Source organism: Rattus norvegicus, chromosome 5, assembly GCF_036323735.1.
Source record: "Rattus norvegicus strain BN/NHsdMcwi chromosome 5, GRCr8, whole genome shotgun sequence".
NCBI lineage: Eukaryota > Metazoa > Chordata > Mammalia > Rodentia > Muridae > Rattus > Rattus norvegicus.
Window position 1 is genome coordinate 135471132 of NC_086023.1, and position 14212 is coordinate 135485343.

Here is a 14212-nt window from a genome sequence, read left to right on the forward strand (position 1 = left end):
GGCTTCCCATGGTGGGACTCAGGCCATCAGGTGTCAAAGCAGGTGTTGTGCCTGTTAAGTCATCTGCCAAGCTCGAGGCCTGTACTTCTTTTTCTTTATTCTTAAATGGCTTTTTAAAAAATTTTTTCAGGGGCTGGGGATTTAGCTCAGTGGTACAGCGCTTACCTAGGAAGCGCAAGGCCCTGGGTTCGGTCCCCAGCTCCGAAAAAAAGAACCAAAAAAAAAATTTTTTTTTTCAATTTTTATCTTATGTGCATTGGTGTTTTGCTTGCATATACATCTGCGTGAGGGGGTTGGATCCCCTGGAACTGGAATCACAGGCAGGTGTGAGCTGACATATGGGTGCTGGAATTTGAGCCCTGGGTCCTCTGGAAAAGCAGCCAGTACTCTTAAGCACAAAGCCATCTCTCCAGCCAGCCCCACTTTTAATGTTTTTAAATGCTTGTTTACTTGCTCTGTGTGTGTGTGTGTGTGTGTGTGTGTGTGTGTGTGTGTGTGTGTGTGTGTGTGATCATTTCCTCTTTACAAGTGACTATAGAAATTAGGCAGTGGTAACGCTCCTGTTTTGGGTGTGAAAACACACACGGTAATGATGATGGTGATGGTGGTGATGATGATAAGTAAGTAATGAGTAAAGAAGGAAATGTAAAATCAGAGGTCTTGAGTATGTGATGGAGTCAGTTGGGATCTGATTTCAGACTTAGATGATTTCAGTTGATGCCGACCAGCAGTTACTCAAAGGAGGAGGAACGTGCTGGCAGCACCGCGGAAAGGAAAAGGACAAGCTATTATGATAATAACCTAGGTTTGTCATGGGATCCTTTACAGAGAAGATGAAGTTTTAGCTGATCCTGGAAAGGTGACTTCAGTACCTGTCTCAGTCAGAGTCCTATTACTGTAAAGAGATAACATAACCAAGGCAGCTCTTACAGGAAAAGGCCTTTAATTGGGGGCTTGCTTACAGTTTCAGGGGCTTATTTAGTCCATTATCATCTAGTTATATCCTGATCTGTAGGCAGAGAGACAGAGACAGAGACGGAGACAGTTGAGAGAGTGCAGCTGGGCCTGGCATGGGCTTTTGAAACCTCAAAGCCCACTTCTTGTGACACTCTTCTTCCAACAAGGCCACACCTTCTAATCTTTCTCAGATAGTACCACACCCTGGTAACTAAGTGTTCAAATATACAATCTGAGGGCTGTTACTATTTAAACCACTAAAAGTACATCCGTGTCATCTCAAAGAGGGCACCTAAACTATTAATAAATCCCTAGGTCATAAAAACCATTCATGCTACTCAATAAATCCTGGACTAATGGATGGCAGACACCATGCAAGGTACTAGAAAGGCAGAGATCCATAAAACTCTGAATTTTCTATCATGAAGAAAGCTGCCAGTTTCAGAAATGAATGAAATGAATGACAGAGTCAGGGCCTCCCACCTGTAATCCCAGCACCAGGGAAACTGAGGTAGGATGCCTTCGTGACTGGCTGAGTTCCAGGGCAAACCTGAGTTTTATAGTGAGACCTAGTTTCAAACTATATGTCCCCAGCATCCCTCTAATTATTTGCCTTTATACCATACTAGCTTTCTTTTAATTACTCTGGAAAGGATCAATGTGTTTGTTTATTTGTGAATTTGTGCTAGGAATTTGAAGCCAGGACCTTGTCTTTGCTGGGCCATTGCTCTACCATTGAGCTACAGCACCAGCCTTGGAATTGCCAAGGAAGCCGGGTGTCACGGTGCACACCTTTAATTACAGCAGAGGCAGGTGCGTCTCTGAGTCTGAGGCCAGCCTGGTGTATAGAGGGAGTTCCAGGACAGCCAAGGCTACACAGGGAGAAAAACTTGCCAAGGCAATCTCAAGCAAAGGGTTCCTATTTTGTTATTTTCCTTATCTTAGTTTGTAAATTCTGGGAAGGTGCTTCTAGGTGAGTGCTCAGCTCCCCCCCCCCTCGCTCCCTCGCTCCCCCGCTGTTTTAAAGACTTGTTACCTCCCTCTTCACCACTGCACCATTGCCCTTTCCTCTAGGAACGCCTCAGCCAGACATTTATGTATCAGTTAGGATTCTTTAAAACTTTCAGAATTACATTTATGAGATGGATGGATGGAGAGAGAGAGAGAGAGAGAGAGAGAGAGAGAACACTTGCTATGCATGGTACACGGAGGTCAGAGGATACTGTCTTAGTCAGGGTTTCTATTGTTGTGATGAAACACCATGATCAAAAAGCAAGCTGGGGAGGGCTGGGGATTTAGCTCAGTGGTAGAGCGCTTACCTAGCAAGCGCAAGGTCCTGGGTTCAGTCCCCAGCTCCGAGACAAAAAAAAAAAAAGCAAGCTGGGGAGGAAAGGGTTTATTTTATTTGGCTTACACTTCTGCATTGTAGTCCATCATTGATGGAAGCCAGAACAGGAACCTGGAGGCAGGACCTGATACAGAGACCATGAAGGGATGCTGCTTACTGCATTGCTCTCCATGACTTGCTCAGCCTGCTTTCTTAGAGAACCCAACCTGGGAATGGCACCACCCACAATGGGCCTGGCCTTTCCCAATCACTAATTACTAATCACTAATTAAGAAAGTGCCCTACATCTTATGGGGACACTTTCTCAATTAAGGACCCCACCTTTCAGATAAGTCTAGCTTGTATCAAGTTGACATAAGACTAGCCAGCATGGATACCCTGCAGGAATTAGTTCTCTCCTAACATCATGTGGATCCCAGGGGTTGAATTTAGGCCACTGAGCTTGGTGGCAAGTGCCTTTACATGCTGAGCCATCTTGCTGGCCTCAGTCTAGCATCTTTTTAAATGTATGTATGTATGTATGTATGTATGTATGTATGTATGTATGTATGTATTATGTATTATGTATTATGTATTATGTATGTATGTTTGGTTTTTCAAGACAGGGTTTCTCAGTGTAGCCCACGCTGGCCTTCAACTCAGAGATGGACCTGTCTCTGGCTCCCCAGTGCTGGGGTTAAAGGTGTGAGCTACCACTGCCTGGCTCAGTCTAGCATCGTATTCAAGATGGAGATGGTTTACAGGGCTTCACAAGTATTGCCTTGTTTCCTGTCCCTGGCTAACTCAACTGTTTTTTCCATATGGACCTCTGTTCATTTTGTTTGAAAGAAAATCTGTTTTGTCTTTCAGGTTCATGGGTGTGTGTGTACATCAAGGACAGTTGCATGCACTTACAGAGGTATGACTTCCATAAGTGTGCTGAAGTAGCTCCTTCCTTTGTTTCTGCATCTGTGATCTACTTTCTCTTGTTTAGAGTAAAAATGCATGTGCAATTACACATACATGAAAGTGGCAGTGAGTTTGTTTGTTGCCTTGGGATAACAGCCTTGGCACCTGCGTTCTAATATTCCCTCATGATATTTGGTGAGTGTCTGAGAGAACACAAGTGTTGCAGTGTAAAATTGATTCTTCTCTGGATTTCTTCTCCCTTCCAGGTGAAGGGGTGGCATGGCTTGACTGTAAGCCCTTTGCTGGCAACAGATTCACAGACACTGGGAAGTGTCTGCTGTAGTGATCTGGAATCACCTGCTCTGGTTTCCTGATCCTTCTTATTGTAGTCAGTGATACAGGTGGGTGGGGCATTGTGACGTGGTCACCTTGGAGGACCAAAGCATCTCTTAAAAGCTTCCCAAGGGGCTGGGGATTTAGCTCAGTGGTAGAGCGCTTACCTAGGAAGCGCAAAGCCCTGGGTTCGGTCCCCAGCTCAAAAAAAAAAAAAAAAAAAAAAAAGCTTCCCAAATTCAGATACTAAGTTAGTAGCTGCAGAAAATGCTTGATTTCTTCTTGGAAACATTCCTGAGTCTGGATAGGTCCCGCTTATGTTCTGTGTTTTGTTGAGACAAGGTCTTGCTGTATAGCCTCAGCTGGTCTTGAACTAGAATTTCCTCTGCTTCAGCTTCTTTCGTATGCTGTCCCATGCCACCACACCAGGACCCACATCTGTATTTTTCTTTTCCAACATTCTTTTTTCTTTTTTTTTTTTTTCGGAGCTGGGGACCGAACCCAGGGCCTTGCGCTTCCTAGGTAAGCGCTCTACCACTGAGCTAAATCTCCAGCCCCCTTTTCCAACATTCTTATCTGTGTGTCTCTCTGTGTGTGTGTGGCTACATGTGGACTGCAACTTCAGGTGGAATTCAGAGGACAACTTTCAGGGGTTGGTTCCCTCCTTAGACTATGTGGGCTTGAGGACTTCAACTCAGGTGCTTAGGCATGGTGGTAAGCATCATTAACCACTAAGCCATCTCATCAGCCTTGTCCGTCGGTCTGTCTGTCTGCTTCTATCCCTTTTCTCTGTTTTTGTTGTTTGTTTGTTTGTGTTTTTAGGCAGGGTTTCTCTGTATAGTCCTGGCACTCACTCTGTAGATCAGATTTTTTTTTTTATTTTTTACTTATTGTATCTGGCTGTCTGTCTGTGTCTGTACCATCATGGCTCAGGGACAACTTTGTGGAGTCACTTCTTCCCATGTTTGGAGGAATACTGAAAAATCAATCCCCCCTTCTCGCTTTCTTGCTTGCCCTTTCTTTCTTTCTTTTTTCCTTTCTTTCTTTCTTTCTTCCTTTCTTTCTTTCTTTCTTTCTTTCTTTTTCTTCCTTCTTTCTTTCTTTCTTTCTTCCTTCCTTCCTTTCTTTCTTTCTTTCTCTTTTAACGTATAACTTCAGTTTTATTTTTCCATGGTATTTTTCGTTCTGCCTTCATGAAATCACCTCTTTACATGGGCTTTGGTGGAGGTCGTGGTGCAGCGCCAGCAGGTCTGAATCGTGGTGGGGGTGTTCGGTCCTTCCGGGCCTCACAAGATCGATTCCTGACGACCTTGCTATGAATGGCACAGCTCACGCAGTAGTGCAGCTTGACATAGAGCTTGGGAAGCACATAAGTGTCAAAGACGCCTGCTTCAGATATGTCCCTGACTGCAGCGGCTTCTACAATGTTCCGAATGACAAACTTCTTAATGGCCTTATCCTTGGGCACGCACCGGGCGCAGTTTGTGCAGCAAATTGGTTGCACGTGGCTGTGGCCCTTTTTGGCACAACCGTTGTTTCTCCTTTTTTTGGTCATATTGGAGCTAAGACTAGGAAGAGCTCTCTCTCCCTTTCTATGTGTACAACTCGTGGGAGTCAGTTCTTTCCACATTGGTTCTAGAGATCGAACCACGGTCATTAAGGCTTGGTGGCAAGTCCCTTTACTTGCTGAGAAATCTTACTGTATTATTAAAAGCTCGCTCTTTTTTTTATCCCCACCCCGCCCCCTAAAAGCTCTCTTAAAGAGAACCAACTCACACAAGTTGTCCTTTGATTCCACACATGTGCAGTAACACATGTGTGCAGTAACACATATGTGCAGTATCACATGTGTGCAGTAACACATGTGTGCAGTAACACACGCCATCTTTTAATATCACAAAATTAAAAAAAATTTCTAAGCCCCTTTAGTCCCAGTATTTGGGTGGCAGAGGCACTGAGATGGATCTCTATGAGTCCAAGAGTTTCAGGATAACCTGGGCTACCCAGAGAGACCCTGTCTCAATGCTCTCCACCCCACCCTAAAAAAGTTTCTTAGGCATTTAAGCTTGACAGTCTTTGCTCTAGAATATTTTCGCATTTCCCATCAAGCAATGAGTACCCAAGTGTAAAAATGAAGAAACTTAGGAAGGAAACTTGTTTAATGGAATTTGCAAGAGTGTTGGTTTCCTGTTGGGTGGGTACCTGGTAATTGTCTTTAATACCTTAAGAAAGAAGGTCCCACTTGCCCTGGGTATGTTCCTGTCTCTGTTACTGGAGAGACTTCAGTGTAGACTCTCAGGCCAGTCCCAGCACTGGAGGAGGCAGGCCTGGTCTACACAGTGAGTTCCAGGCCAGCCAGGACTACATAGTGAGACCCTATTTCAACAGAGAAAAAGAATATAGAATGTCTTGACGGAAGGAATTGTGAGGAAGAGCATGACTTTTGGCATCTGCCTGCCTAGGTTTGAGTCTATTTGTGCCTCTGTGGTTTTGTGTGTTAAGTGGAGATATTAATAGTTTTTTGCTATGAGGAACTGAGCCCTGGAGTATTTTACCTTAGGTAGGGAGGACGGTGCAGAGTGGGTGGAGAGGCAGGAAAAAGCTGGAGAGCTTGTTGGTCTAGAATGGAAAAGAAGAAGCTTCAAGGAGGAGGGAGTAATTAAATGTGACAAATGTTGCTGATGAAAGGGTGACCTACCTAGGACACTGAGAGAATGAGATATAAAATAGTCATTTACCACAGTGCCTTGCTTATAAAAATTGCTTAATGCCCACTAAGTGTTGACACTTTCATTTCCCACTGTGACATCTCTCCTTTGAATTCTGGTTTGGCATGGTTTTTCTTAGGTTTCCATTATTACATTATGCAAAGCTTTTCACTGAATTATAATGTAATAGAAGATACACACTTATGGAAAGTTTGGTTCATTAAATTTTTCCAAGTGCTTATGCTCAGAATTAGCTCCCAGATCTACAGAGATTTTCTGTCTATCTCTGTTTTGAGAAGTACATGTTCTTTCTTTTTTAACATAGTATTTTTTTTACTTATTCTTTGCGAGTTTCATAGCCTGCACCCCAATCCCACTACTTAGAGGTCGCTGGGCAAGGTGGCTGACACCACAATCCCAGCACATGGGAGGTGGGAACAAGAGGATGGAGGGTTCAGTCTTTTGGGATAGTTAACTTGGGAGATGTTTGTTTGGATGGATTGCTATGGGCTTCTGCGCTGCCTTGGTCAGACTTACATAATCTTTGAGCTTAAAGTGAAAGGAAACTCTATGGGTTCAGTGACCTAACTCATGCATTATTTATGAAAAGGAGCAGCTAGACCCCGATTCTAGTTTCGTGGTGTGCTGTGACACTGCCAGTTGTCTCTTCCTTCCCTTGTTTTTGTGTGGCCTAGTACAAAGTATCCTCTGTCCTGAATTGCCTTGAGTAGGATGCAAGGCTGCCAGTCGTCCTGTGGTAGGTTAACCCTGGCGGCAGAAGCATGTGTGTCTTTCAGCATGGGGCAGTCCTGGGGAGGCTACCGTGACCATGGTAAAGAAGACTACTAAGAATATCAATTATAGAACCCTCTGCGGTTCAGAGATCCCTAAAGGACTAGCCATGGTGAGCACAAATAACAACCTATGAGGAGAGGGCTGTGATACAGCTCTAGGGCAGAAGGCCCTAGGTTCAACCCCTAGTACCACCCCTCCCCCCCCAAAAACACCACCACCACAACCACAAAACTACAAAGGAAGAAGATCTCACTGTTCACGAAAAACACCTTGCTAGTCTATCTAAAATTCCAGAGCAGCATGGTCTACACAGTGAATTCAGGCCAGTTAGAATTACACAGCAAGATTCTGTGTGAAGAAAGGAAACAGACAGATTGGGGACCCTTCAGACAAAAGCATGTGGAAGGGGTTCTGACTTTTTCTCATTCCCCAGTCTATCTTGCTAGTGTCTCTGTCTTTCCGTTTACATTTTTTCCCACTTTAACCTCCGGGATGTTATTGTATGCTTAGGTCCCTACTAATATTTTCTAGCTGGTTTCCCTGCCTCTTTTTTTGTTGTTGTTGTTTTTGTTTTTGTTTTTGTTGTTTTGACACAGGGTCTCACTATGGGGCTTTGGCTGCCCTGGAACTCACTATGTGTAGACCATACTAATTTATAACTCCAAGATCCATAATTCTATCTCCCTAGCAATGGGATTAAAGGTGTGAGCTACTATGCCTGGCTTTCTGTTTTTCTTGACTTCATTTTGATATGCCCAAATTGACTTCATCAGGAATAACTAATAGTTAAATGCTTCTGTTTCCAATTTATTTAGATTTCTGGACCATGTATAATCTGGTTTCAGAATATGATTCCCAGTTTAGTTAGGTGGGTGTTTTTGCTGTCTTCTATGTACTCTGATTTATAGGGCTTAGAAAGTTTGTATCTCTTTTCTTTCTTATTCTATAAGCTGTGTGGAGTCCCAGGTTCTCTAATGGAGCTTAGCTTACTGGACAGGACCTATAAAAATACCCTGTGCAGATAGGTCCATAGTACATATTTAAAATACATTCATAGCTATGTAGTAAGACTCAATTCTGTGAAAAGCTGGCCCCAGTGGTGGTGGTGGGGGAGCTAAAAATGTCATGAGGGCTGAAAGATGGCTCAGCTGTTACGAGAAATTGCTGTTCTTGGGTAGTTCACAGCTGCCTGTGACTCCAGCTCCAGGGGGTTTAACACCACCTTCTAGCTTCTGCAGTCACCTGTACAATGTGACGTGCACTCACACAGACACACGTACACACACATGAATAAAAGTAGGTATTTTATAAAGTGGTCTGAAATGTCACATATCCTTTCATAGTTACAAGTTTTAGTCTTTTTACATTTATATGTATGGGTGTTTTGCACGCATGTCTGTCTATGCACCACATGCATGTCAGGTCCCTATGGAGAGCAGAAGGTGCTGAATTCTCTGGATCTGGAGTTACAGATGTTGTGAGCTGCCACGTGAGTGCTGGGAACTGAACCCCCATCATTTGGAAGAGCAGCCAATTGTGCTCTTAACTGCTGAGCCAAACTTGTTTCTGCAGATACGTGGCATCTCCTTTGCTCATTTGCTTGTGGGAAAGGTGGCATGGATGATTGTGTTTGTGCTTTGTTCATATGTTTTGTTTGTTTGCCTGTTTTGTTATAAGATACTTAGCCCTGGCTGTCCTGGAACTCACTGTGTAGACCAGGTTGGCCTCAAACTCTCAAATATCCACTTGCCTCTACCTCCCCAGTGGTAGGATCAAAGGAGTGTGTGCACACCACACCCAGCACTGCTGTGTTCATTTAGTTAAAAAAAAATTCTAAATATTTTGTAGTACATGCTTAGTAACTCCCTATGGCATCTGAGAAACAGAAACGTGAAGCTGGCAGTCTCGCCGACAAACACCAGGAGAGTTCATGTGGTTTCCAGGAGCGCTCCCTGACTTGCTTCTGCTCGCTTAGTCATTAAAAATATTTACTTAGTTCTTTACCACATATCCAGTACTCTTCTAGGTACTGGGAATACAGTTCAAATAAGTTCAAATCTTCCCTGTTGTGGAATTTCTCATATAATCAGTAAAAAGGGAGGAGAAGAGTTACGATAAAGGAGAAAACAAATTGTACATGATACAGGTGTGGTGCCACCTAAGAGACAAAAGCTCAAGGAAGTGACGGACATAAGTGCAGAATGAAGCAGGAGATGGACAGCAGAGAAGAAATGCCCACAGATCACACAGAGTCCTGCAGGCCTTTAAGAGCTTTAGCTTTTACTCAGGGTGGGTTGTGACGCTTCTGGGTAAACAGCTGACGTGGTGTGTCTGTATTTTAACAGATTCATCCTACCTTCTGTGTGGTGAATTCCTGAGAAAGGATAAGAACAGAAGCAGGAGGAGCAGCTAAGGGGCTCGTGCAGTAAAGTCTGCAGTGGAGGCCGAGGGTGTAGCTCAGGATAGAGTGCTGGCCTGGTTGTTTCATGGCCCTAGGTTTGCTCTACAGCCCTGAAAAGAAAAATTGGACTGGGGACATAGCTCAGTGGTAGAACTGGACGTAACCTCCAGTGCTACAAAGAACGGTAAGAATAAAAAGACCATGCAAAAACAGATGAGAGATGACGGTAATTTGACCAGAATGATTGACACAGCCATTGATTCTGGGTCTGTTTTGCAAGTAGAAAACAAGTCTTCCTAACACTCTGTATGCCAGGTGTTAAAGAAGTCACAAATAACTCTGAAGTCTCGGGCATCTGAAATGCACGTGGTGAATGGCAGTGGAGATGATGATGGATGGTACCAAATAGGAGATGGAAAAAAAAAAAGTCATCCGGGGGCGTGGCATGTATCTGAGTGGGTGGAGTGTTCTCCAAGCAAGCATGAAGCCCTGGATTCATGTGCCCAGCTCTGAGTAAAGCAGGCTTGGGAGAACACATATGTAATTAGCCTCTAGAGGGAAGAGATACAAGAATAGAAGACCAGGCTTGCCCGTGGATACATAGTAAATTTAAGGCCAGCCTGGGATCCTTGAGATCTATCTCCAAAACAAACAAGCAGCAAAAACCAGTGAAGTGAGGTGGTGGCTCCGTTGGTAAAAGTGCTTTCTGTTCAGCCCTCAGCACACACCTAAAAAGCCATAATCCTGGTGCTGGGAAGGTGAATCCAGCCCGATTTCCTTGGAGTTCACTAAACATTCAGTCTCAATCTCTGGAGCCTCGAGTCCCAGGGAAAGACTCTGCCTCAAAAAGCAAGCTTGTGTGGGGCCGAAGTGATGGTTCTGTGGGTAAGAGTACTTACTGCCCTTTCAGAGGACCCAGGTACAGTTCCCCGCACCCACATGGGGCTGCTCACAGCTAACAGTAACTCCGGTTCAGGGGATCCTATGCCCTCTGGCCTCTGTGTGCTCTTGCTTGCACATAGTGCATAATACTCACTTGGTTCATACACTTACACATAAATAAAAAGAAGGTAAATTTTAAGACTGGCTGTGGTGGCGCACACCTTTAATGCCAGCGCTCATGAGGCAGAGGGAGGCAGACCTCTGAGTTTGAGGTCAACCTAGTCTATAGATTGAGTTCCAGTGCAGCCAGGGCTACACAGAGAAACCATGACCCAAGGAAATGAATAAATAAATCTAAAAACAAAACAAGATTGTGGCCATCTCGCTGGCACAGCAGGTGAAGGCACCTGCTGCTAAGCCACACCCCCTGAGATTAATACTGGGACTCACAGGATGGAAGGAGAAAACTAACTCCCACAGCTTGTCCAGTGTGTTTGTGGTAAGTTGCTTGTGCTTATGTGCACACACACACACACACACACACACACACACTCTAACACACTAAATGTAATTTTTTTTTTTTTGGTTCTTTTTTTCGGAGCTGGGGACCGAACCCAGGGCCTTGCGCTTCCTAGGTAAGCGCTTTACCACTGAGCTAAATCCCCAGCCCCTAAATGTAATTTTTTAAAAACTCCATGTATTGGTAGAGCGCTTGCCTAGGAAGCGCAAGGCCCTGGGTTCAGTCCCCAGCTCCGAAAAAAAGAACCAAAAAAACAAAAACAAAAACAAAAAAAACCCTCCATGTATGAATCCAGAGGAGTGTACAGGGCTGTTGCTTCTCCACATCAGGCTGCAGGGAGCCGTGCTCTTGAGCGTGGCCCAAACAAGTTATGTCTCTGACAAAACTGTTTAGGATTTGGAGATGGGGAATGAGATTGGATAAAGCTGTCAGGTATGACCTGATATAGTTCATGTCTGAGGAAGGGTGGGTGTGTGGCAGGCTTGCCAGGCAAGCATGGTACCCTGGGTTCAGTCCTCGGTACAGAACATCGGGCGGGGCTCAGGCCCGAGATAGAGAGTGCCATGTCGTTAACCTATGGCAGCTGAGGAGCAGAGCAAGGATGGGGAAGCCTGCTGATTCCTGCCTGTTGTCCTCATCTCCTTTTCTTTTCCTTTCCCTTCCATCCCTCCCTATTTCCTTCCTTCCTTCCTTCCTTCCTTCCTTCCTTCCTTCCTTCCTTCCTTCCTCTCTCTCTCTCTTCTCCCTCCCTCCCTCCCTCCCTTCTTTCCCGTTTGAGACAGGGTTCCTCTGCACAGCCCTGGCTGCCCTGAAACCCACTGTGTAGATCAGTCTCAGACTCAGCTTCCTGAGTGGTAGGACTGAGATATGGACCACCGTGCTGGACCCCACGACAGGGTTCTTGATTTTTGTACAGAAAAGTATTTTAGAGCAAGTGAATGCTTGGATGGAGTGTTACTGTTTTATTACACTTACTACTTTGTCCGTGTGTGGATGTATGGTGGAGTGCCGTGACACACGCGTGGGGGTCGCTGCTCCTACCTGTGGGCTCCAGGGATTGAACTCCAGTAGTCAGGTTTGGACAAAATGGACAGCTGTGTACATTTTTGCTTACTGAGTCATCTTTCAGGCTCCCAACTTTATTTTATTTACATTTAATTATTTCTGTTGTTGACACCAAAAAAAAAAAAAAAACAAAAAAACAAAAAAACAAAAAAAAAACAAAAAAAAAAAAACAAAAAAACAAAAAACCCACAGTTTTCACCATAAGGGAATAAGAGATAGTTTATTGTGGAGCCATTTTGAGTGACCATAGCTCAGAAACATGATTTATGTTACCCCTAATTCCATGGTTTTTGTTTTTTTTAAGATTTATTTATTTATTTCATGTATGTAAGTACACTGTCGCTGCCTTCAGACACACCAGCAGAGGGCATCAGATCTCATTACAGATGACTGTGAGCCACCATGTGGTTGTCAAGACAAGTTTAAAATACACTATAGGGTATATCAGAGGTGGTAGGTACACGAGGGAGGAGGAAAGCTTTGCTATAGATTCAAAATGCTATCCGATGACGTTCTTAGCTTTTGGTTTGGTAGAAGCTAGTTGCCTGCTAAGTTAATAGATTCCAAAAGGTTTTTTTAATCTATTGTCGTGTTAGTTCCAACATGGTGTAGGTGTGTGTGTGTGTGTGTGTGTGTGTGTGTGTGTGTGGTGGGGGCTGGGGGGTGGCTATTCTGGTCAGCCAGAGCTTAGCCCAAGAAAAGGTAATTAGTTTCTGGACTTGCAGCATTCCAACCCCCAAAAAGCACTGAAATTCTAATCAGCCAGACTTTCAGGAGTTTTATTCACAAGGCTATGTTGGTGTGAGTGTGTGTTGGGTTACCATTGGTTCCCTCTACCATGTTTTTTCTGAGGATGAAACTCGGGCCATCAATCTTGGTGACAAACACTTTTAGCTGTTGTCATCTCCATTGGCTCCATTGGCTGATGGAATTCAAGACCTCTACATTTTTATCTTAAAATCTTTTTTTTTTCCTGGTACTTTTATTCAGCACTGAGGATGAACTGATAGCATGCTAAGCAAAATTATGTCACTGAGCTCCAAATCCCGTTCCCAGCTCTTGATTTATATTTTAATCACTAAATTGGGAGAGGGAATCCACTAAAAGAAACTTTAAATCTGCTTCAGTTTATTTCAGTTAATTTTTTTATTCTTTGAGGAATGTACTTTGATCATAGTTACTCCTCTTCCACTACACCTTCTGACCTCATGTCTTTTTTTAGATCATCCATTGACCTTTATTTTATTTAGCATTGAATTTGACAAACTCTGCACTATTAAAAGATGAGTAATAAAATTTGAATTTATATTGAATCTGACAAGTTTTATAGTCTCTAGAGTATTATGGGAAAAAAATGTCATCTGAGAAAGAGACGTAATGGACTGGAGAGATGGCTCAGTGGTTAAGAACACTGGCTGCCCTTCCATAGGTGCTGAGTTCAATTCCCAGCAATCACTTGGTGGCTCACAACCATCTGTAAGGGACCGGATGTCCTCTGCTGGTATGTCTGAAGGCAGCGATAGTGTACTCACATACAGAAAATAAATAAATAAATCTTTTAAAAAGAGAGAGAAGGTGACGTAATGGCGGCATGCAGATCCTCCTGGCCAAGTGGGAACTGAATCTGTAGGTGAGGTGCAGGCGTGCTGCACACTGCCGCCCTCCAGGAAGTGCAGTTCATTTAATCTGGGCTTTAGTTTAGTGGGAAGATTGGCAAGATGGCAGGAACTCAAAGGTGTTATTAGAATGGTTCTTCATTTTCCAAATAGTAATAGAGATATTTAAATCATGGCACTAGGGTACCTTTGAGGAAAAGAACACCCTTACCAGAGTAGGCTCATTGAGTAATTCTTGGTTAATATGTACAGTTTTCAACACTTAATAACCGTCTAATCCTAGGCGATGAGCCGTTGCTGAAGCACAGATTTACTAGGGCCACACCCTTCAAGGAAAACTGTCTGTTCCTCCCTAGAAGCCATCAACCTTCCTCAGTCAGGGTGTGGGCTCATGAGCCCCTCCTCTCTCCACAGTATTAAAATGTTAACTGGCTTGGTCTGGTTGTTGCAGGTAAACACAGTTTCTGTAAATGCATGAGCAAAGCATTCCTGTCCTGTCTAAAAGACACCGGTTTGTTCCGGTTCTCATGGCTCTCGGATTCTCAGGGCTCTCTGGCTCCTACAGTCTTTCCACCTCCTGTTCAGTGATGGTTCCCAAGCCTTGGATGGTAGTGTGTTTACAGATAGTGACCGCCCATTTGTTTATTTTTAAGTTGCTGTCTTTGTTTCTGTGTGTATCCATGTGTGTTAGTTAGGGCG

General features: G+C 44.0%; 2 protein-coding genes across 7 annotated transcripts in view; one reads left to right on the top strand and one right to left on the bottom strand.

Annotated features, from left to right (window-relative positions):
- Positions 1-14212, top strand: part of Tesk2 (testis associated actin remodelling kinase 2) — a 91875-nt gene that overhangs the window by 55780 nt on the left and 21883 nt on the right. For 5 of the 6 annotated variants that reach the window (XM_039109210.2, XM_039109209.2, XM_063287111.1 and 2 more), the window contains 1 exon segment: positions 3155-3203. The exons of the other annotated variant lie outside the window; for it this stretch is intronic. In XM_039109210.2, coding sequence (XP_038965138.1) covers positions 3155-3203 — 49 coding nt within the window. 6 annotated transcript variants of the gene reach the window in all.
- Rps26l4 (ribosomal protein S26 like 4) lies at positions 4684-5088 on the bottom strand. Its single transcript, XM_039111514.2, has one exon. It carries the CDS (start codon positions 5079-5081, stop codon positions 4734-4736), a length of 348 nt encoding a protein of 115 aa, XP_038967442.1. The 5' UTR covers positions 5082-5088; the 3' UTR covers positions 4684-4733.